This window comes from Lepisosteus oculatus, chromosome 17 (assembly GCF_040954835.1).
Source record: "Lepisosteus oculatus isolate fLepOcu1 chromosome 17, fLepOcu1.hap2, whole genome shotgun sequence".
Lineage (NCBI taxonomy): Eukaryota > Metazoa > Chordata > Actinopteri > Semionotiformes > Lepisosteidae > Lepisosteus > Lepisosteus oculatus.
This window is the reverse complement of record NC_090712.1, coordinates 8,483,526-8,507,556: the sequence shown is the minus strand read 5'-3', so window position 1 is coordinate 8,507,556 and position 24,031 is coordinate 8,483,526. Positions and strand designations below refer to the sequence as shown.

General features: G+C 35.9%; 3 protein-coding genes across 6 annotated transcripts in view; 2 read left to right on the top strand and 1 right to left on the bottom strand.

Annotated features, from left to right (window-relative positions):
• Positions 1–4,565: 4,565 nt before the first annotated feature.
• On the top strand, positions 4,566–18,079 carry plek (pleckstrin). The gene is made up of 9 exons (XM_006638587.3): positions 4,566–4,786; positions 9,354–9,509; positions 10,001–10,182; positions 10,296–10,387; positions 11,320–11,504; positions 11,984–12,088; positions 13,225–13,308; positions 13,586–13,658; positions 14,662–18,079. Exons 1-9 carry the CDS (start codon positions 4,745–4,747, stop codon positions 14,799–14,801), a joined length of 1,059 nt encoding a protein of 352 aa, XP_006638650.1. The 5' UTR covers positions 4,566–4,744; the 3' UTR covers positions 14,802–18,079.
• A 137-nt stretch (positions 18,080–18,216) lies between these two features.
• fbxo48 (F-box protein 48) lies at positions 18,217–22,171 on the bottom strand. 2 transcript variants are annotated; one of them, XM_015363211.2, is made up of 4 exons: positions 22,100–22,151; positions 20,994–21,029; positions 19,932–20,269; positions 18,217–19,441 (listed from the first exon to the last, which is right to left on the bottom strand). In XM_015363211.2, exons 3-4 carry the CDS (start codon positions 20,226–20,228, stop codon positions 19,280–19,282), a joined length of 459 nt encoding a protein of 152 aa, XP_015218697.1. In that variant the 5' UTR covers positions 20,229–20,269; positions 20,994–21,029; positions 22,100–22,151; the 3' UTR covers positions 18,217–19,279. The 2 variants fall into 2 exon arrangements, with proteins under 2 accessions (XP_015218697.1, XP_006638649.1); XM_006638586.3 differs by lacking the exon at positions 20,994–21,029 and having other exon boundaries at positions 22,100–22,171.
• A 483-nt stretch (positions 22,172–22,654) lies between these two features.
• aplf (aprataxin and PNKP like factor) overlaps positions 22,655–24,031 on the top strand; it is a 40,778-nt gene continuing 39,401 nt past the window's right edge. For 2 of the 3 annotated variants that reach the window (XM_015362679.2, XM_015362677.2), the window contains exons 1-2: positions 22,655–22,725; positions 23,338–23,441. In XM_015362679.2, the coding sequence (XP_015218165.2) occupies positions 23,349–23,441 (93 nt within the window). In that variant the 5' untranslated portion in view covers positions 22,655–22,725; positions 23,338–23,348. The other variant, XM_015362678.2, reaches the window with a different exon arrangement.

Genomic DNA, 24,031 nt, shown 5'->3' with positions numbered 1-24,031 from the left:
GGTTACATTATATGCTTCGTTCTCAGAACAGTGCGGCGTTTTCGTAATAATAACAAGATAAATGGTATCTTCTAAGAGATTCATCATCATAGTAGAACATTGCTATTTAAACTGAGTTCCCTTACTATTATTAGTAACTATTAGTAATTATTATAAGGAAACTGGAAACGTTGTCTTGCTAACAGCAGAGAGCGCTCCAAGCGTACTTTTGTCCCGAAAGCTTTTCCTGAACAGACTGCACACACGCCTTCAAATTCAAGCAGATCATTATTGAAGTCTCCGGACACGAGTTTTCTCGTTAGTAGTGTGTACCACATGGCTCCAAAAAATAAATAAATGGGAAGGTTAAACAGCGGCCCTTTGCACTTGCAAGAAATGGGCTCGAAGAGGCCAACAGCCACACCTTGGATATCTGGGAATTGATGCGTGCGCGTCATTTTCCCCCAAGCGGAGATCGGCAAATGCTGTATGGAAAAGTAAATTAAACATGTCTGGTGAGCACGTCCTTGGAATCCAGATCCAGTGTCCTGGAATCCAGGTCTCGGAACATGATACCAATCGTGTTTGGATAATTCCACAAACTAAACGTGGGTAGTTCTGCATTTTTCTTACAATAGATGACATTTGTTTCCACTTCCCCATACTGAAAAGCCCAGCAGGCGATTTGTATTCTGTTAGTAATGACTGAATCACAACAGTGCCCTCTGCCTATGAAAAAAGCTTTTCCTGAGTAATGAGCCAGTCAGACACAGAGTACTTCAGAGTTCAGATCAATAAGTTATGATTAGCCCCTAGGAATGTTATCACAGTATTTCCCACATGTTTTGGAAGAACCACTTTATTATCTAAATACAGGCATTATTTTGAGAAAAAAAAGAGTATGTAATGGTTTATCTCCCTCACTCAATTTCTTCCTTGTTTCACATACTGATTCTGAAACCTGACCACTTATAATCCAAGTGAAAGTGTTTCAGTGGATGTGTGTGGATTTAACATTCACCATTATGATACAGTATGTGTGTAGAATATTATTAGCACTGTGATGGTTTTTCCATGTCAGCCATTTCCATGTGTGTTGTTTTCACTTCTAGATTAGTCCATTTCTTCTTGTAGTCATTCACATTGCAGGCTTTGTGTATGAGGGGTGAAGTGAATGGGTGGATTTTAGGGCCAGTTCCCCCAAAGGCAAGGTGTCTGACATACAGTACATACTTTAAAGGACTTAGCAGACAAACGACAAAAGGGGTGAAATATAGATTAGAATAATCATGTATTTGATTATAGAGTTGATTCACTTTTAAGTAATAGAGAATTAACTTCTATGGAAATAGCAATGATGGAACTGTTAACCCTGAGTACCACACAGCCATAGGGTCCCCTAGCCTGAAGATGTGTTGAATAGTGGAACAAAAATGTGAGAAATATTACCATACTATAAAATATCAACAGATTTTGCCAAGTTTCTCCTTTAAGTACTGAGGTTCTTGGAGTTTGTGTTCATATTTTAGGTTAGTGTTCTCTACTCCTGGACTTGACACTCATCAGTGTTTTCTAATAATAATCCTTATACTCATATAGTGCTTTACTTGACACTCCAATCAAAGTACTTTACAGGTAATGGGAACTCCCCTCCGCCACCACCAATGTGTAGCCCCACCTGGATGATGTGACAACAGCCAAAGTGTGCCTATATGCTCATATGCTAACCAGACATCAGCAATCAGTGGGGAGGAGAACAGAGTAATAAAACTAGTTTATAGATGGGGATTATTAGGAGGCCATGATTGGTAAAGGCCAGGAGAAAATTTGGCCAGAACACCTGGATCACACCCCTACTCTTTTCAAGAAATGACTGTGAAGAGTCAGGAACTTGGTTTAATGTCTCATCCAAAGTATGGCATGTTTTTCCAGTTTAGTGTCCCCATCACTATACTGGGGCATTAGGACCGACACAATCCACAGAGTGAGTGCTTTCTACTGGTCCCACAAACACCTCTTCCAGCAGCAACTTGAGCTGTCCCATCAGGTCTCCAACCTAGGTAATGTACTGGCCAGACTCACACCTGCTTACCTTTCTGGTTCCTATTCCCACTTCAATTACTTAATTACATGTTGATTTAATTGATCAAAGTGGGTGCTTCATTTTCTTACTGTTGGACATTGTTGTTCCCAGCAAAACCTTCAGGGCTGTGTCACTACAGGGAAATGGGAGGATTGATGCTTCTGAGAAATATGGTTATGAAGTTTGGAGTTAACATTTATTTTCTATTGTATTCATTCAAATTATATTCAATGCACTTTCTTTCCAGTTTTTCCTTCCAGTCTTGTACATGCATTCCAGGGGAAGAATCAACTACACTATATTTTACGAAATTCGGATTTTTTTTTACTTTTTGCTCATGTATTTGTTCCCAACTGCAACTCTAGAAATGAAATAGCTCATAATAAAATGAGCATTAAATGTAATTATTATTCTCGTCTGTTAATTTCTTCTGGAACCAATCATTAAAGGTGCAGTATCGCAAACATGGGAACGTCAGCACAACCGAGCTACTGCACAAATCGATTTAGATGCAAGGTGTGACTAGTGAGCACACGCACGTACAATGTAAGAAAAAACGGCAGAGATCCTGCTCGTCTGCGTTAGGTCTCTTAAGCAAAACTGGAAAGATAAACAAGGAACTCCCTATAATGTGCACAATTACGACGTACTGCAGCTGTTCAGGTCCCATACTACTTGCACGTTTACACTATAGTTCTAGTAACTGTACGAATTATGTAGTGTTGCCTCTGTTCTAGTGAAAGTAGAACCCATGCCTCTCAACAAAAAAAAAACAACAACATAAAAGACACTTTGTCTTTCGCTGCACTAAAAATGACTTTTTAACTAAAGGTGCGGTTACACTTTCCTTCGCCCATGATGCAATTCCCCGGCTCATGTCTCAACCAACCACAGCATGATAGAACAGGCAGCGTGTGATATCAAACGCCGGAAGCCAGCGATTGTCTCGGTGGGGAAACTGCAGCTTGCGTTGTGTCAAATAGGCTGACACAAGACAAACAAGTTCAAATCTCTTTATGGGGACATCTCTATTTTCATCTCGCTTCGTCTTTGCAGGCACACTCGAAGTGCCTCTTCCTTTTCCATGGTTGTTTTTTTTCTGTTTTTATATGCTTTTTTTGTCTGCTTTTTGTATCACTTAACAATACTGTATAATATCATACTCCAGGTCTTGATTTGTAGGGGATTGTGGATTACAAGGTGATATGCAGGACAGCACTGCTCCTTCACAGCTCTTGTGTCTCTAAAGGCTAGGTTAACTGGTGTATCTGTTGAGTGTGTCCTGTGTGTCACATGGCACCTAAACAGGGGTGTGGTAGGACGCTAAGGTCTACAGTGTCTGCTCACACTCTCCATGTAAGAAAACAAAGCATTTTGACTGCCGGACAGGCACCGTGTATATTAAAACACTTATACCTGTATAACAATATACAGCTATACTGTAGATACACAATCCGCATGTAATACGGAGTAGAGAGTAGAGAGTACTTGTTATATGCATTTAGTCATTTGCCTCTAATGTTCTTGATTTTGAATTTTTAGTTCTTTCTAATTGCATCCAAATCTGAAGACTCATTTACCCTAGGAAGGCCCTGATGTAGCCTCTCAGATATCATACTTTTAAAAACAAGGACAACACACCAAGGATAGGACCATTCAGTATAAAATATCAAGGACTGTTTTCTTCACCATACAGCGCTTGTGTGACCTGATCACCCTACAGCTTGAGACCTTCAACTCAGTTTCTCTTTACACAATATATTTCTGTAGATGTGTCAATTTCCTGCTTTAAACTACTGACCTGTGCACACATACTTTGAGGAGCGTGTCAGTGAATGTTTGAAGAATTTAAAAAGTGAATATATTATTTTCTTCCATAAAGCATATGAGCTTTATGTTTCTATTAAAGTGGACACACCTTTGTAACATGATAACTCCACTACTCTAGTCACAAATAATGTCTTTCTCATAAAGAGATGAGAGGGCTATTTCTTTATTTTAAACAGTACCTTAACAGATTTGAGGAAAAGGCAGGATTTGGGATTTAGAGACAATTGGCAGTACCTTCTGGTAAAGTGAACAAGAATCTTAGGCTACTGACATTTTTATTCTTAAGAAATATCAACATTTTAGTTTGTGCAGATAAAATACCATAATACTGATTAATAAGGGAGTATGTGTTTGTGGGGTGGGGAGCATTTTGAAAACTGTATTCATTCAGTCACATTTTTCTGCATTTCAGGGCCAAGGTACATTCCTGTGCTACTTTCTATTGCAGGCATATTTCAAATTAAGAAAACAAGGCCTTTGATGTGAGGAAAATAGAAAATAAGTGAACATCTCAGACACTCAGTGCAAGATGTTCTTATGCATAATTAGATATTTTATCTGCAATTAAACGTTTCATCTGTGATGCCATGGTAATGAGTTATGGGGGTGGAACGTTCTGAATACCATGTGTTGTGAAAAAAAAAACTCCCGAAGTGTAAGGACTGACCACATAACAGCTCTCTGAGCTGAGATATGAGAGAGGAAATTATATAAGCTCTGTTCCCACGTGATTGACAGTTTAAGGAACCGTTCTGAAATTGAAGTAAGACATTGAGTTTGCTAGTGGGGAGTAAACGAGCTACAAAGAGTGCTCAAATTAAGAACACAAACAGACAGTGAACATTTGGGAAGATGGAGCCAAAACAGATCAGAGAGGGCTACTTAGTGAAAAAGGTAAGATGGGATTCAAATACCATTTCCTTCAGTTATACTATTTAAATTGAACATGAACAGGAACTGTCTAGCCTTTCCTGGAAAATTAACAAGATTTATAAAGAGCTGTGCAATTAAATATTAAACTGCAACAAAATTACAAAGATCTTACTGATAATTCTGTTAACAAGTTTGGGTAGCATTTATTGCCAAATAGGATATCGAGTAAGACTTGACTATTGCAGAAATTGTGCATAAATTAGAGATAATCTTTGTTTAATTATTTAAAATACAGCTATCACTTTCTTCTACTAAATGGCATTGTAGTTAATCATTTCAGTTTACTATTGCATTTTAACTTTATTGACCAGAAATATATCAAATTAGAATGAAGGTTGCCAGATAGTACTGAAAGATTTTATTTGCTGTCTAAAACCTTCTGCAACAACCGTAATAGTTTGAAAGTATAGGTGTTGTTCAGAACTCTCTTTTACATGTATAGGATGTACAGGAAACTGTTAAACTTGTCTAAATACAAACCTACACAATTGAAAACTGTGTGAGTTTAAGATTAAATCTTTATTTCTTTTTGATCATCATGGAAACAAAATATTGTTTATGGTAATTCATTATTTACCTCCATGGAAGGGACCCGGCATTGGCACAGGTTTTCATATTTCCTTCTTTATTCATTTGCAAATTCAATGATGCCGTCCTCTTTGTGTTCACCACAGTTGTGACCGTGAAGAACGCTCTGTGCTGCAGGTTCCTGTTATGTAGACTGCAATGCTCGTACATTTGCGAGGGTGAAGGTGAAAATATAAGTTCTGACATTTCAAACAGGAAGCTTAAAAGAGTTGAAAAGACAACTGAGATAGAAAACACATTTTTATAAATAGCCCACAAAGCAACCAGAGCTGAACCAAATGAAAAAATACATTGGGTTTATACAGATGTAAGAGGTGTAAAAGAATTTACAGACGTGCAATTCTCCATTTCTTCGCTCTAGGAAGGACAGGAGGATGTTTTGACAATGTGCAGAATACTCATGTTTTAAGAAACTAATCATGTTGTTGCAGGACTCTGAAATATACAAGTTTTTAAATACATTAAGTATGAGGTATATTACTAATAAATGCACTTATGAGCTTTAATGAGACCCTAGATTTTCAGCGGGCACGTATACATTTCTAGATACAGTAGATGTAGAAAGTATAACCACTTGGTATTGTATCAAGGCAGAGCCAGGCGTGTATGAAAACAGGAGCAACACAGTGTGACCTTTAAGCAGCTTTTAGTCATGGAAACTTTAAAAAAACAGCTTCAGAAATACACAACTTATTCCTTTTTTGGCATAGGAAGAGCTGTGTCACATCAAAACTGGAAATAGCAAGCCCAGTGATCATTCATCATCATGAAATGCATGACATGACTGCATGACAAACCATGCAGTAATATATGAACACATTTTATTAGAAATCTTGAATATATATAATTTTTATACTGTTAAAAGACAATGAACAGAACTAGGTTTAGCAGCTGCTACTCAATATTTTGATTTTCTGTGGGCTTTTAACATTCATTTCTGTCGATATCAAAAACACTTTTCTAATTTGTCTGGACCATCACATTAAGTCTTCAGTTTTAAGAAGCTGTATGTGATTGTGCATTATAGAACTCATCAAGATGAAATGAGATACTTCTTACTTAAATACATTAATATTACATCCTGCATTACCATTTTACTTATTATTTAAAAAGGTTTACACATTAGGACCAGTCATTCAGTGACTTGCATGTTCTGGGGATTTGAATGCTGATGGTGTTGGATATGACACTCTGATATACTGTATTTTGAAAATGTATTTGAAAAGACTTTCTTTATTTTGAAAAAAAAGCTAATGGTTGGGTGTTATTTTAGCCAACAGCGCATAATTTGTACATCGCATTTAAATGAGATAAACAAAAACTGTCTCAGAGCACTAACTTGGTATACTCCGTACAACTTCCCCTTCTAACTGACCAAAGTCAGGCCTGTCACTAATGCTACCAGATCTTCATTACAGCAGTGCTGCAAAACTCAGAGGTAGGCTCAATGTCTCTAACACTTAGGGACTAAGTGGAAAAATGGGAGAGTGTTTGAGTCTCTCCCAGAACCAGACACTCTTGAACATTTTTAATTATTTTAAATCATGATGGGCATTAGGTGATTCAGGTGATTCATAAATACATGTGTACTGTATATGCTCCAATGAGTGCATATGTTTATTGTTAGTCAGCTTTTTCTTATCAGTTTAACTGGAGGATATGGTACTGGGATACCAGCCTTTCGCACTGGGACCTTTTCAGCCAAGATGTGAGCATTTAATTCCACTGAGCTATAAATCATACATTAGCATACATCGAGCTTATTGGTAACTGTGTTTGTTTTTAAGTGGTTTAAAGAAGGATCTATAAACAGGTTTATCAGTGTGTGTCTGCTGCTGATATGCTTAAAAAAGTTGTGTTCCTTAAAAAAGTTATGTGAATAACTCCAGTTCTTTTTTAGATTACTTACTTGCATATTTGCACTTTCACTTTGATAAACTCTGAGACTATTTTTACTTTTTTTCATGTGCATGTTTATTTTCTTGCTGATTTTCCACTAAGAGTGTCAGGATTCTGAGTCATTTTCACCACTGTGTTACGCCACGTAATTCTAAAAACAGAAGTGCTTTAACTGTTTTTAGGGTTCCAAGTGGTGGAAGTCTAAAGGTACTTGTAAGGATATTGAACTACTATGGCATCTGTAGTTTGGAGAAGCTTTGTATAATAGTGAAAAGACAAATGACAAAATAAAGTGTAGTTCAGTGTGAAGTTGAGTTACAGGGTACAAGGTTACAAAGTACCAGGATTGGCAAGGCCTGTAATGATTTTCTTTTATACTCACCTTTGAAGCTGGCATCCAGCCTCAAAAAAGAGGGCAGCCTGACCTGGATATTCAAAAATGCTTTAAAAACCTTTATAAGAATGGCTGCACCAACTGAATTGAAACTTACTTCAGCAACATGCTTTGTAAAGCTTTGTAAAATGTGTACCTGAAAAGTTGTTCCAATAATTTGTAACTTGTGCAATGGGTCATACAAGATTTTAAGAGACGTGGAATTTATACAGACTACTTCTATTTTACAGTACCAATAAAGGCATGTATTTCAAATGAAAGAAGACCAGCAGCATTAAGTCGATTACAATTGAATTTTATCACAAATATGTTATGTTCTCTTTTCAGAAGAACAATTTATCATGCACTGATCAGAAGCTTTATCTTTTAAATAGTGTTTGGTAGGGTAGGATATTTTATTCTTATTCTGTACACCCATTTACTGTGTTTGTAAACTTTTAAACTATAAACTAAGTTCTAAGCTGTTAATCTTAAAGGTATGTTTCTCTTTAAATCACAATTGACTCATTTTGAAAAGTTAAGGAACTGTGCGGGTTCTGTTTGTGTTCTGCATATCCTTACGTTCCTTTTAGTACTTTGTAGTCTTATTATTTAAAATCTCTGTACTTTCTTGAAAAAAACAAAACAATATATGACCAATATATTTTCAAATGCGGCATATATTTATAATTGTTCCACAGTATGAGGCATGATTATGGGAGTTGTATATTATACTACAAGGGTCACACCTCTGTGAGCAAGCCACTAAATTTGCACATTTTTGCTCTGTCACTGGTATCACAAAATACCACCGGGTACTTCAATGAATTTAGTAAGTATTGGTGTTTTAAATTACAAAACTTTCTCACAAAACATAAGATGCTAATGAGAGCTCTGTATCTGTTCTATTTAGAGTGAGCAGGAAAAAGCTGTCTTTATGCTGTCTGATTTTGGTCTTGGAGAACAGTTCTATTATGTTGAGAAAAGCCTATGAAAACTCAAGAGAATCTTTGAGGAGGAGAAATTTAACATTTTTCTTTCAAGCTAATGCAAGTTGGTAAATGGATTGGTCACCAAACATTTTAAACCAAACTATTTTAATTAGGGCGTAGATGGGATTCAAGGGATTTATGTTCGTGTTTTCTCTTCTGTAGATTTTAAATTCTGTGTTGCTTTGCCCTTGTAAATAAAGGCACCTCAATAACTGAAAACCATTCCTAAGATTATTGCCTAGTGGCCTATATTGCTGCCTAGCTGCACTGAGTAGGAGCCCTGATCTGTCAGGAATCCTGGAATAACAAGCAGCAAAAAACAATGAACATGGAAAATTAAACATGCTTTTGAAAGTGCATCTGCTTGTATTTTTCTGAAATATCAGTATATTAAATATATAGAAACAAAGTGGAGAGGAGTCTATAAAACATGAGGAGCCTGGGAGACATGAATGGTCTAAAAAAATAATGTAGGGCACAAAAAAGATTTAATGTGAGAGGTTTGTAGGACTGTTTACTTTTTGTAAATTCCTAATGTAAGGATGCCTTTGGTTTTGCAGTTTCTTGCTAGTTCTGTGGTTGGTGTGTGAACTGTAGCCCCAGAGACTGCATTAAGGCCACAAAGGCAGCATGGCTGTGGTGGTCAGCTACTGATCTGGTGGTGTGTTCCCCACAGGGCACAGTGTTTAACTCCTGGAAAGTCATGTGGGTGGTGCTGTCAGACGATGGGATTGAATTCTACAAGAAGAAATCAGACAGCAGCCCCAAAGGCATGATCCCCCTCAAGGGGGCTTCTTTCATCAATCCCTGCCAGGATTTTGGGAAAAGGATGGTAAAATAAAAAGTCATATCCTTTTATCTACCTTTGTGACTGCAACTGAAGTGATATTCTGCTCAAATTGCAGCCATTGTGTTTAAAAATCGCAGTTAATCGTGCTATAGTGCTATTATTACAAAAAGTAGCATTTTTGTTTTATGGATGTGTAGAGGGGAATGAATGGTGTTAAATATGAGAATCTACTGAGAATGAGCTGATGAGATTTGATGGTCTGGTTTAAGTTGTACTGCTTGTAGTGTTGAAGATCCTGTTTGATGTGAGCTAAATATTTAAAAATGCCAAGTTGGCTTTCTTTTCATTCCAATTAAGCTCTATAGACAAATGTAAAAGGAGGTATAGTAGGGTTCAATAGTGAAACACACAAACAAATCTACAACCTACATGAATATAAAGTAATAAACACCACTTTTGTTAAAATAACTGAAAAGAAAGAGAAAAAAGAGAACATTAAATATACTGTATGTCTGCTACATTTTTATTTGCAGCTTGTCTTTAAACTTAGTACACCAAAAAAACAGGACCACTATTTCCAAGCAACCCACCTGGAGGAAAAAGAAGCTTGGGTTAAAGACATCAAAAGAGCCATCACATGTCTTGAAGGAGGAAAGAAATTTGCAAGAAAATCAACACGGAGGTCCATCCGGCTGCCAGAAACAGTCAATTTGGGGTAATGCAGTTTAACCTGCAATCTTTAAAATCACACATTAACAAGGATTAATGTTCCAGTGATGTTGATGTCTGTCCTGTATTCTGAGATGACATGTGCCCTCTTTCTTTCAGAGAATTGTATGTTTTAATGAAAGACCAAGAGTCAGGGGTGAAGGAGCTGAAACTTGAGAAGGAGAAAAGAGTTTTCAATCATTGTTTCACAGGTAGTACATTCTTGCACATCCTTGTAGCTGGTGACAACAGAGTTTAAATAAGAGATTTTTCCCCTCCGTCTGATTTTCAATTGGTAGCTGTCAATAAAACTGGAGATGTAAATTATTCTTATTGCATACTGCCAGGGATGTTAGAATAGTGTGTTAGTCTGACCAAAATGACAAAAGGAAACCACACAGACATTAAATATAGCATGGTGTGTTAATAGTGTGAGCTGAGAGGATTGAAGTTCACTTTTCAAAATTGCAAAGCTCAGTAAAAAGTGCAATACCACATTTTGTATTTTTATAAAATAGTAATCTTTTACAGTATAAACCATCCTTTGGAAATTATGACAAATGTTATTTTCTCAGCAGGGACCAAAACTAGTTGTAAAATTGAGCATTAATGTGTTTCTTCCTGATTGGTTTAACTTTATCCAGAGTGAATAATAAATGATATAAACATAACAGGAACATAACAGAGTAAAACATAAATTACAGAAGTATAGTAAGTTACATTGCAAAAAAAGCAAATCTCAGCACTTCACATAGTGCTGTCTAGGAGATGGTGTGATATAAACATACGTTTAGGTTGGTGTGGCAGAAAATACTATTGTATGGATGGTTAAATGAGATAGCAGCAGTGCAGAGCAGTAGAAGAGGGAACAGTAGCTGGCTGGACATATGAGGGCTGTATGGATAAATGGCCTTACAGTAGGCGCTGGAAGGCAGTAAGAGATATGGGAACTTTTAAGCTTGTGTGCAGGTAGATTAACCACAGGGCATCACATACTGTATGATGAGAGGGCTGAGGTTTGACGTGTCTCAGAAACCTACAGCCACATTGTCAATATGCCCTCAAGAAAAAGAAATCGCTTGGAGTACTCCTGGTTTGTCTGAAACCAATGCCCTTATTTGCACACCTCGTCTGTTCCTATCAGGCAGTACAGTAATTGACTGGTTGCTGTCCAACAACAAAGCAAGGAATCGCCAGGAGGGCCTAATGCTGGCCACCGCCCTGCTCAATGAGGGTTACCTGCAGCCTGCAGGAGAGCTGTCCAAGATGGCAGCAGAGGGAGTCGTGGAGTGCACCCTCCTCGATCAGCCTGATGCCCTTTACTACTTTGTAAGTACTGATGTCCACGCAATTCTGTCTTTGCAGTTTAGCCTGTCCATGCTTGTCTGACATATTGTCTTGGAAGAGGCTTTTAGTCTTCTGTTACACACCTGAAGGCACATGGGATGAAAAAGATATCTCCATTGAGTATTTTTATAATGGTTTCATTTTGTTTTATTAAAACCCTTGGGTTTTGTCTTGGGCAAGTACAATTTGTGATGAAGGCACCTGGTTCTGTAACTGTAATTTCCTGTTATTTTATCTGCTATTAGAAAAAAAAATACAGTTTTTTTTATATAGACTTGGATTAACTCAGTTTTCCTCAGTTGTAGTGCTCTTACCTAGTATAGTTTTGTAAACCATTTAAAAGATTAAAATACTAATGGAAATGTTTAACAATAAGTAAGTAATATATACGCTTTCGCTTTGTCAATTGCTGTACTACCTACATATATATTCTGTGGTTTTAACATAAATATTTTTTGTAGGCTGACAGTGGCTTTTTCTGTGAGGGCTACTCAAGTGATGAAGACGTGGTTTTGAAAGAAGAGTTCAGAGGCACAGTCATTAAGCAGGGGTGTTTGTTGAAACAGGTTAGAAGTACCGCCTATACAGTTTTAGTAACATTGAACAGTCAAGTAAAGCACCGTGTGTCTTAAAAGACAAAGGTAATGAGTTTCATAGTGACAAAATGCCTTGTGGCAAAGAAGTGTCAGTATAAATGGAGAACTAATATGCCTTTCTATTCGGAAAAACAAAATATGGTCGACCACCTGTCTGTCTATCTGAATTATCAGATAGATTCTTTTTACAAACTTACAGGGTGTTAAAGTGAAAAAAAATATTTTAAAAGGAAACATTTTTTATTTGCAAGTAACATTTCTTTTTAAAATCACTCAGTTCTTTTAAGATGATTTTCACATTTAGCATCGTTTATCTTAGTATCGTCAATGATTAGTCTTCTGTGTGTTTGATTGATCGCGAAACGTCAGCTGGCTCACAGCTGGACATGAATCGAGGGAAAAGGGTCAGTGGAAGAAACAGTGATTCAGTAACTTGGACTTCATGTTAAAAGAGCACAAAAAACATGTTTTTTGTCTATAGACTTTTGCTAGAGACTGAATATCTTAAGGTATTAAGCCCAAAAGAAGGACATACACTTCCAGAGTATTTGCAATGCTTTCTCTTCTTTTAATAGCAATTAATAAAAGAAAGTAACTCATGGTTGTTTCTGCATGAGTGAATGTGAAACCACATATCTTTGTAACAGGCAGGCTGAGCTGTGTTTAATAACATCTGCAGATACAGTACTGCACAACTTTGATGTGCTTCTGTATTTTTTAGATTTAATTCCCCATTTCTGTCTATAAAATTCATTGCTTAGATAAGGAAGTATTTTTCATGCTCTAAAAACCTAGAACTTTAGTACTTACATTATTAAATTAACTTCTCAAAATCTTGTAGGGGGAATTCTGCTTCAGACGCATTCAGTTATAATATACAGATGGTGGCTTCGCACCCTTGTCTACTCAGCCAAGCACAGACACCCGATGTCTGACCCTGCGGTCCCTCTCGTACTGAGCAGGAGTACTATTGCACCAAAACATCACCTCACAGCGCATGACTGGTGTTTCTGCCGCCATACCGCATAGCTTTCAGCGACACAGAAAACATGTTCCACCTGTATAAAACATGTAATTTGGATATTTTGTAAAATCTTCTTCTGCAGGGTCATAGGAGGAAAAACTGGAAAGTACGAAAATTTATTCTCCGAGATGATCCTGCTTACATACATTACTATGACCCTACCAAGGTAAGCGTTAAGGCTTTCTTTTCTGACATTGGTTAGAACCTGTGTTTGTAGGTTTTTTAAATATATATTAATATATTGCAAGGTACAGTGTTGCCTTGCTTTCTCTGCTTCTGGGACAAGTCCTGGATTACCATGACCAGACACCAGGAATGAGCATTTTTCAGATAATGGATGGATGGCTAGTACAACATATGTTGTTGTTATCCCTTTCACCAGTATAAATGCAGTAGCAACACTGGTAGCTTGGCTGGTAATCTCTCACCTCCTTCCTTCCTAGGGTGAAGAAGAGCCTCTGGGTTCGATTCACTTGCGTGGCTCTGTGGTGACTGCAGTGGAATATGTGCCAGATGGTAAGATGATTATATCTCTCACAAATTAATCAATTAGCACCATTTTTGCTTAAATAAAATTTAACCGAATAATCCACGGTGCACCAACTTTTAAGTGAAATTTGGTTTAATGTGTTAGAAAAAGTATAAGGTTCTAAAAAATATATGAAAGGTGAAAGGGTCGTTCCTCAGTACCTGCTGCTATCTCTCTTGGCCATAATTATTTATGTGCTAGACAGAATGTGCTTGTAAGGAGCTGCTGAAATGTCTGATAAGGACATTTAGTTTTGTGTTCAAGGCAGTGAATGAGCAAGGAATCCAGATGGTAGGATTGGCAAGCATTTCAGTACAGAGAGGTCAGGATCTTTGACACGTTACATACAGTATGTGCCAAGTAACTGTAGTTCATTACAAATCTGCTTAAGACTAAGACTTTTTGAAATACCTTGAGAACTTCACCTTTTATCAGGCTTTAATACAGTAAGATGTGTACTACAAAATCAATCAGTGTCCATTGTGCTATTGTGAATAAGCAAAGAGTTGTTCAGAAAAACCACTGAGGGAAAAAGTTTGCCTCTTAATTTAGAAATTATTGCCTTTTTGGTAACTTGAAAATGATATTTCAGTTTTCATAGAAATTAAGAACTGATGGTCAAGCTTTCTGGTTTTGCACCTCGAGGAACAAAGGTAGCAAAATTCCTCCTTTTATGTACAATCAATGAAACATGTCCCTTGCCTATCGGCGGATTGAGAAATTATTCCTCACCTGCAACCAGCAACAGATTTAGTTATTAACATGTTTGCCGTACTGCTAGGCTGAAAAGGGTTTGCCATTTAAGAGGGATCTACTGTATCTTTGGCCAAAAACCACTTGATTGCGAACAGCTGCCCAGATTACAGTGGTGAGGTCATCCGAGTCTTACTGAGACATGTAAACTAGAAAATCTAGGTTGAAGCCTAGCCTAAATTTAAATGACTGTATGCACGTGCGTACATTTCACTTGAGTTCTTTTTTTCTTTTCAGCTAAGAAGTACGACGTAGATGGAAATCTCTTCGAAATCATCACATCAGATGAAACTCACTATTTCCTACAAGCAGCTACATCTGAAGAGAGGAAGGACTGGATCCAGGCCATTCAGACAGTATCAAAAACGGGAAAATAGTGGGAAAGGAAGAATGGGACACAACCTGGAAACTGCAAAAGGAAACTGGCTTTGAACTGCTTCCTCCTTTTTTTCCGTCTTGAAACCAGTTAGGTAGTGAAATATTTATATTAGAAAATCGCCCTAGTCTAACATCATGCACCGCTATAAAATATTTTCTGAAATACACAATAATCAAAACTAAGTATTTAAATTTCCATTATATCGTTTACACTCATTTATATGTAAATAAAGTAAATTTTGTTTTTACCTGTACACAGACGTATTTTGAAAAAAAAAAAGATTTCAACTGAATATAGTATTTTCATTTTATACAACACCAGACATGCCATAAACATAAATGTTATCGTGCCATCAGATTGGTTTGGCTGACGTTATTCAACTACTAGATTTTCTTGTGTACTGTATAAACAGTAACAGACTTAACGATAACAGAAGAAAAAATATTCTGTACATAATTCAGAGGTCAAAGCTTCTGAAAGTGTGGCATCTGACCCCTATTTATGTAAATTGTCATGAGGAAAATCTATTCAATTTAAAATTAGACATGACAATATGTCTTCATGTCTCAGAGCAGGTTTTTAGTGTATTTAGTGTTGTGGCATCTTTATAATGTGTTTGTATGTGAGGATGTGTTGTTGGGTATTCTTTAACTGATCAAAAGTTGAAATCTGCAATATTTTATAATATTGGATAAATCACCCACCTAATCCAGATGTCCAGGTTTTGATTTTGTATTATATTAGCACATTAAAGACCTCCCTGACTTTTCTGTTAACAGTTTATTGCAACTTTTGGGAATTTGTAGTATTACAGTATGAATATTGCAGCACAGAAGTGATGTATGCAATCATGAGTTGTTGGAGTTGTTAGTGAATACTGAAAAACCTTTGACCCATTTCACTTTGCTGTTGTGTTGGTTACATGTTGCCAAGAATCACTGTTCAGGGCTTCAATTCAATTTGGGGGTTCCTTCAGTGTGTAGTCTACAAATATGCCCTTTGTTTGTGTGGGTGTCCTCCCACCTCCAAAAGGCAAGCTGGTTAGGTTGGACTACTCTAAATTATTGCTTTCTGGTGGTGTGTTTCAAGGGGAATTCATAGATGGTGATTTGTTCCCACTATAACTAGTAATGCCTATGTGATTACGGCATTATGTTGCCTCTCTTTAATTGCAATACCTCAAAACTCCACAATAAAGAAAGGCCATTTAATACCATAGTCCCATAGCCTGTTAATGTAATAATCAATCTCACTTTTAACAAAAAAGAAATATAAAAGAATTTCATCTCAACTATCAGCCGTAATTGTATTTAAAATACACTGTGCCCACAAGACAAACTAAAAATCAAGGGTTTTAGTTTGGATTGAAAATCATTTGTTCCCTATTCCCCCAGTCTTTCAGTATACTTCCTCTGTCTAATCTGAAGATTGTGTTGGGAAATGCTGAGTTTTACTGACATTCAAAGACATTATAATAATTCTGCGAACACAAAAAAACTCTTCCTCTTTTTTTCAGATATTTATATTGCAGAATGAAACTAAATGTTATTTTTTTTGGGGAAAAGAAAACTGTTTTTAAAAGCTTGTTTTAGGACTTTTGCAGTTTTGTCTTTTGACATTTAAGATAATCTATTAAAATGCTACGCACAGATCTTAGCAGACAATATATATCTAACTATAATAGCAGGAAAAAATAGATGTTCTGTATTATCAGAGTTTGCAATACCCAGTAAGCTCGTCTTACCAACAAAGAGTGATTCCCTATTCTTTCTGATTATTAAAATAACATAAAATATGTTTATGCTTTCACATTGTATGTCTTCACCCTATTATAAGTACAAAAGAAATAAAATAAGATACATGGGATTCAGAGGAACTGAAAAATTGGGTGTGTACTGTACATAACCTCAATACACCCATTACCAGTACATATTTAAAGCCCAGCTGGGTTAGTATTGCACAAGGCAACATGAAAATGAAAAGAAAAAACAACACTACAGTGTAGTGCAGTGTAGATTACCACTGATTTGGTATATAATTATAGATACATAGATACATCTATGCTAGATTAAAGTTAAAAATGAAAATGGTTCCTTACCAGACTAGTAAATTACTCAATCTAATTACCAAGTTTGAAGGTTTTGTATATGCATCCTTTCTGATTGTTGATTCACAGTGCTCTAAGTAATATTAAATAATAAGGTATTAAAATAACATGCAGTGCAAGAAAATAAAATTAAAAGGCCTACCCAAAAAACACACACACACAAAGACTGCAAATAATGCTGGGATCACACAGGCAATGGAAACTACTGAAGTAAAAGAACACAGCTGTCTTTGTTATAATTTAGATGCTTTTACATGTTGTGTTTGCTAACACACAATTGAATGTATTTAATGTTGAAAAGCTGCTTTTGTACTGTGTGTGATCTAATGCTTACACATCAAATGTCTATATCTCCACTGAGCTCTGAAGAGCTGTAGACACCTTCATATTGATATAACTAAGACAAAGGAAAACCAAAAACAATGCAACATACAATATTTACAAATACACCTCTGGAAAAACAATAGAAAAGTACATTAAACTGTTAAGTGTTTTTAATAATGGCTATAACATGGTATTACTGTATATCATAGTAGGAGCCCGTTCAGTTGTATTCAATATTTTTAATTCAGACCCAGGAAACTTCTCAGAGAAATCTATTTGATGCAGCAGGTTCCTGTTACTGAACTAACACAACTCATCTTGCCTCTTAGTGAAAGGTTGTCATTTTAAGTTTGTGATAATCTCTCAGGACTTTTTTTAAACAATGCACATATGCAGTAAAAGGCAGGCATTTTATCTAAGACAGGCAGCCAATTAACCATGTTAGCAGCGGATATTGTGGGCAGTGCAGTTCTGACAGAATGTGTCATTCTGCTTGTATCCATCCTTTATCATAAGGCATAAGTAATTTTAAACTGCTACCATGGTTGACTAATTTCAGAAAGTTACTAATTCACACAATAGCACTAAATAATAAATAGAATAATTATAATTATAATATACATAGCACTAAATAAATGTATATACACATCCAAGCTAAAAATGCTTTTGTCCTTTTTAAAATCTCTCTTTTCCCACACAATGTAATATAAATGGCTCATTGCTAAAACAGTTTCCATGCCCATACATAGATAAAACATACCATATACTCTTTACATAGGTTTTGGTGCAAAATGCATGTAAAATGTTTTATGGTGGATTAAAGTATGGCAATTCTAGCAATTTTATACTGTTTTTCTGGTTATTTAGTAAATGTCTGGGAGTTTTTTTTTCTTTTCAGCACATTTCTGTCTGACAGGATAAATTATGGTCTATTACAGCATGGCCTGCTGAAACATTTGACCAAGAATATGAAGCACATAAATAATACAAGATGTATAGTGATTTACTACTTACGATCATCAGATAAAAGTACAACACTGTCTCACTAAATCTTTTAAAGGACTAAAAATCTAACACTAAAGAATTCTCATACATATAATATACAGCTTTATACATTAAGTACTGGTGTTAGGTCCCAAACTGTCCACAATAGTACACTCAGTACACTAACAAATATAGCACCTTAAACAATACATTTGTTCTAAAACGATAACTGAAAAACCTGTTCACTTTCACAATGCGTTTTCTAATCTTTATAGAAATGTTTCATTAATTAGTTTTGTAGCCTCTAATGTTGTGTGCGTTTGTGCTATCTCCCCCTGCTGATAGCTTTAAGTGTTGCAAACAACAGATATTGTAGATTGTGTACTGTTTTAGAACTACTAGAGCCAGTGAGAAATTGCAATTTTCCTTCTTTAAAACCCATTACACTGTCTTACAACATTTTTATATATATTGTACATGTATATATAAATTTGCAAATTCCACTGTATTTACATGAATAGAAAAATGATCAAGCTCTAATATATAATAAACATTCTTCAAGAAATGCATAAAGTAGTAGTTAATATAAAGAAGAATCAACAATAAAACTTATTGATAAAAAAAGCCTTTTGAAAAACCTTTGTGATGAGGCCTAAATATTTTTTGAAGTCTCCAATATTTTCACACTGGCTTGTGAATAGGTGCTGAATTTGTGTCTGTTATATGGCATGTTGACATTAAACTAGAACTTGCACAGATCTGTTTCCCATGATGAGTGTTTATTTACAACAAAATCAGGGACTGATTAAACAGGGAATTAAAGCACAGATTAATTACTTTTTTCTCCACATATTCTGAGCATGCAGAACATGGACAAAACAAAATAGGATTTACTGAATTTATAAATCCTATGTCTGATACGTTTTCAATAAAAAAGATAAAATTACACTGAAGGTATTAAAAATAAATTATTTACAAAAGGTACAGTAAATGTGAAAAAGGAGGTTCAAAATCCCCTTTTCAGAAGTGCTCCACACATACTGTACATCTGCAGCCACCCACTATCTTTCCAGCTCAGCTTCCAAAATTTTCCCCCAGGTTTCTGCATCTAAAGGGTACATGCTCTTATTCGGAAGTTCATGAGAAGAGCGAATGTTGCTGTATCTGCCATTGAGCCATTCTCTTTTCACACAGCCTTTCCAGTAGTTTCTAACTAATGTGACCTAGAAAATGAACAAAAACAGACACAAACAAAAATATTACCTTTCTTGCACTAAACAATTACTGTGACTCTGTAAAATACACTAGCCAAATCCCTACATAATATTAACCTCATTACCCTGTCTAAATTAATAAGACTGAGTGGAACAAACTTACTTTATATAGTGTGCAGTTTACCCATGATGGTGTGAATTTGTGAGGACTGGAATTATATAATGTTCAATAATACTGATGTAGTCTTCCACTGATTCTACAATGCACTGAAAACAATGCCTGCTGAAACATTTGACCAAGAATATGAAGCAAATAAATAATACAAGATGTATAGTGATTTACTACTTACGATCATCAGATAAAAGTACAACACTGTCGCACTAAATCTTTTAAAGGACTGAAAAGCTAAAATCTTTCAAATTAATTGAAAACTACACGCTGATAAACTTTTGCATGAAATTGTTATGAATATAATATAATAAAAATAAAAATACTGACCTTCCAAGAAAACCCATCCCCTCTGTCCTCATCCACCTCTCTCTGACAGATAGCTCTGACTGTCAGGCAGTGATTCCTCCACAGGTGGTCACTGTTTTCAATGATGTTGTTCCAGAGTTTACACGTCACAGCAGCACTGCATAAGCTTTTAACGTCCAGCTTGCTGAAAATCTCCAGACTTATTTCTGGAGGTAATATGTCAGCAAAGTTGTATCCTTGGCCTTCTCTTGAGATCAGACTGCAGCTTCCTTCTGAGAAAGTAGAGGTATTTCTGTTTCTTTTAGAAACATACTGCATAGTTTGAAGTTCTCGCCTCTAGGAATGACAGAATGGCTGTCCTGAAAGCAAAACAACGCTCTTCAAAACGGCTCATTTTCAGATCTGAACATATACTAGTATTGGTATAATGTAAGAAAAGGTTTGTGAACCCTGTAGGTTTGTCCATATCTGTGCATATTTTAGATCTAAAACTTAATTAGATCTTCATGAAAGTCTTTATAAATTAAGAAAGTATCCTGATTAAGTATATATATATCATAATAAGGAACAAGTAATAGGTTTATTCCATGCTGAAAAAAAGAAGAAAGAGAACACAACGTTTCGGACGTGGAGCCTTCTTCAGGTGTGAGAGAGACAGGGCCAGCTCTGCTTCCAAAATTTCTCTCACACCTGAAGAAGGCTCCACGGCCGAAACGTTGTGTTCTCTTTCTTCTTTTTTTCAGCATGGAATAAACCTATTACTTGTTCCTTTGCAGCCTACGCATGCTGACGCAGCTACCCACCTGAACTATATATCATAATATATATATATGTATAACACAAAGACATAACACATACTTCAATTATTTAATTAACAAAAAGATCAACAGAAAAAAACTCCTCCAGGCTTCTCTTAAAAAATCTTTGTGATTTAATGCTTTTTTGGCTTCATAGACCATTGTGTCTCAAAAATCATTGAATTAGTAAATATAAACCCATTTGGTTTTAAAGACCAGGTTAGATGAAGCAAGACATCATGGTAAGAAATGGTAATTCCCACAATTCTATTGAATTTTCACAAACCTTTTCTACAATGAACAAGTAAAGGTTTATTCCAGGCTGAAAAGAGAAGAAAATAAACACAATATTTCGGCTGTGGAGCCTTCTTCTGGTGTGAAGAACCTACTTACTTGAACTACTCTTTCCTAACGTAGTGGTTAATCCCACTATCAGAACAAACTGCAATATTAGAACAAAAGCCTACTTTGTGAGAGTTCCTACCCCTTTTACACACGTAAGGTGTTCTGTAATTAATAACGCCTATTGATAAAATTACATTTCATAAAAAATAGTGTTCGCAATATTTTAGTGGGGTTAGTTGTTTAAATCGTTTTTCTAAATCCCACCGTTAATCATCCTCAGTAAAACGTGCTGTGCAAACCCACAATGGACAAAACTAAAAGGACCTTGAATAACAGTACTACAGAGCATTGTCGAAAACATCGAATAAATATAAAATTGTGTTATACTGTAATTTTATTTGTGTGTGTGTGGGGGGTACATTTAAAAACTCAGAAGATTTACTACTGGGGCAAATTAAGAAATATGTTTAGCTGTTCACTTCGCGGAAGTCTGCATTCATATCCTTATTTTGCCAAGAACTAAGCTGATATACATATATGTACACGACGAAATCCTATCAGATGCAATAATCACACGACAAGGGGAAGTGCAAGGTTACTGCAGATCACCGTTTATTACCGTCTTTTTGTGAAGGAGGGGAGGGTTAATCAAATTAACACTTACTGCCACGTATGTTTATGAACATAATCTCTGCCGGGTCATGAAACAGGCAGTAATGTTTACATTGTTATTAATATAATAACATATAAATATATAAATGGATATTTTGCAAACATTATAATCGCGGTTTACGTACGGGTACCATAAGTGTGTTTAACTTTGAATTGCTTTTTTAGATTTAAAAATTACCTGGCTCACCATATGCCGTTACCAGTGCTAGAAAATAAACAGATTACGCCTTTAACCGATCAGAAAATGAACGTTTTTAAAAGATAAATGACTGCTTTAACGCTTTAAAGTCACGACTTATTTTAAAATTAAAATCATAACTACATACAACTAATCTCTTTTTAAAATTACTAACTGTAGACCGTTTAAACTCATACCTTCTTATGGTTCACGTCATTATGTGACAGCTGACAGTTTAAATGCCTATCCTTTTCAAATTTTTATTTACGCAATGACGCACCCCTACTGACCAACATGGCAAAAACGCATGCGTGCAAGTCGAGGAAGTGTCTGGGAAATGTAGTTTATTTACAGGACGACCGCTGGGTTTTGGGAAGAGAATACGGTGTCACTAGAGAAATGAAGTTTGTAGAAATGCACGCACAGCAGTTTTTTATTATTCTTGTAATACTCAAATTAAATTTGTATTTAAATATAAATTAACAGTATTAAATATGTCTCTTAATTTGAATACGAACTTTACCTTTATAAAAATAGCTCTGTCCAAAAATTTCAAGGTATTCGTTAAGGCACCATGTGGAGGTGTTACGTTTTTATGGAGGTTTTTACCAATTTTGGTGAAATCTGGAAAATGTTGTCTCAATCCTGGTATATTTCAAAGTGGCCTTAATTTATCGTAGTGTAAACGACCACATTTCCCAGAATTCTATGTGATAGTCGGTGCATGCGACTTGAGCTATGTTGTAAAATTACCGGAAATAAACACGATTTTGAACTGTTATCTGAGTGCCTACCAGGTGGCAAACGAAAAATCAGACCACAGGTATTGATTAAGCTCGTAGAGCAGACCTTTAAAACGAAAGTGTGGCACTATAGCCTGGTATCAGTAGCACGTTTGAGCATGTTTCTCGTAAGGACCTTATTTGTACTTTATTGTACTGAATAACGCATATGTACCTCGATTTCTTGTTAAGCATCTGCAAAACTATACAACTACACAAATACAGGGTTGTCAAAAAACAGTGATACTGTTGTTTGTATCGTTAATCAGCAAAGTTTTAATACCTTTATTGTACTGAAGAAAAATTATATGAACTTGATATATATATGAAGACTATTGAAGACATCCTAGCCATATAAATGTGCAACATTTGATGACCTAATGGATTGAGGCAAATTAGACTTAAATTACATGTTGGGTAATTGCTCAGGTTTCTCTTCTGAATCGAATGCTTATATGTACACACCACAGTAACAAAAATTGACCAGCGAGTGAAGTCTGATTTGATCTTAGGACTCTAACTGAGGTTCCAAAACCCAAGGTTTAGTCACACATTGTAATTGACCATTCGGTTGTTTTAATGTTTATGACTTGCATTTGTGAAGCACACGCAGAATGCGTCAAAATGTATATTGTATAATTCTGATTCTGCAGGATAGGTGGACATGTCGGGATTTGAACTGGAACCATTGGACGGGAACTGTTCAATCCCGCTACCAGTTGGAGAAACCTTAATTGGAAGAGGACCTCTTCTCAGGGTACGTGTTTTTTAAACCTACCTCAATTATTTCCTTAAGCACTGCAGATATTTTACTTGTAAGAGGTACAGTCAAGCTATTTCATTTTGCTTAAAAGCAAGATATTTTAGAACATTTAGACATTTGTGACGTGTAATCAACACAATATTGACCGTCGTGTATAACAGCTGGATGCTACACTTCATCGGTGGATAAAGTTGGTCCCCTCTTATGAGCAAAGCACTTTAAGATCCTATGAGGTATATAACATATACATTTAATCGTGGGTGTCTGTAATAGCAGAAACGTTCTTCTTTACCACAAGTGGGCAGCATAGCCTCAAATGGCATACCAGTCAATATGACAATATTCTTCAGAAAGAAAAGTCACTCCAGTTTCTGACTTTTAAAAACATCTTTACAAAACGAACAATTCAAACATAAACTTAAATCCTCAGCATAGCTGCTTTAAAGTTTACTGTGATCAAAGCAAAGCGTTTTAAAGTGTAGTGAAATCACATCCAGCATGTAGGCTGTGGCAGAATAAAGTACAAGCATAGAAAGGGCAGATTTACCTTGCAAAAAGTCAGAAAATCATATACTTCCCTAACT

Bases quoted from the DNA above. Each gene is read 5' to 3' on its own strand.
- plek (XM_006638587.3), top strand. From the start codon at position 4,745: ATGGAGCCAAAACAGATCAGAGAGGGCTACTTAGTGAAAAAG. The intron at 4,787-9,353 runs GTAAGATGGGAT...TGTTCCCCACAG, and splicing joins AGGGCTACTTAGTGAAAAAG to GGCACAGTGTTTAACTCCTG. The intron at 10,388-11,319 runs GTAGTACATTCT...TGTTCCTATCAG, and splicing joins TTTCAATCATTGTTTCACAG to GCAGTACAGTAATTGACTGG.
- fbxo48 (XM_006638586.3), bottom strand. From the start codon at position 20,228: ATGCAGTATGTTTCTAAAAGAAACAGAAATACCTCTACTTTCTCAGAA. The intron at 19,442-19,931 runs GTCAGTATTTTT...TTCATTTTCTAG, and splicing joins GGGATGGGTTTTCTTGGAAG to GTCACATTAGTTAGAAACTA.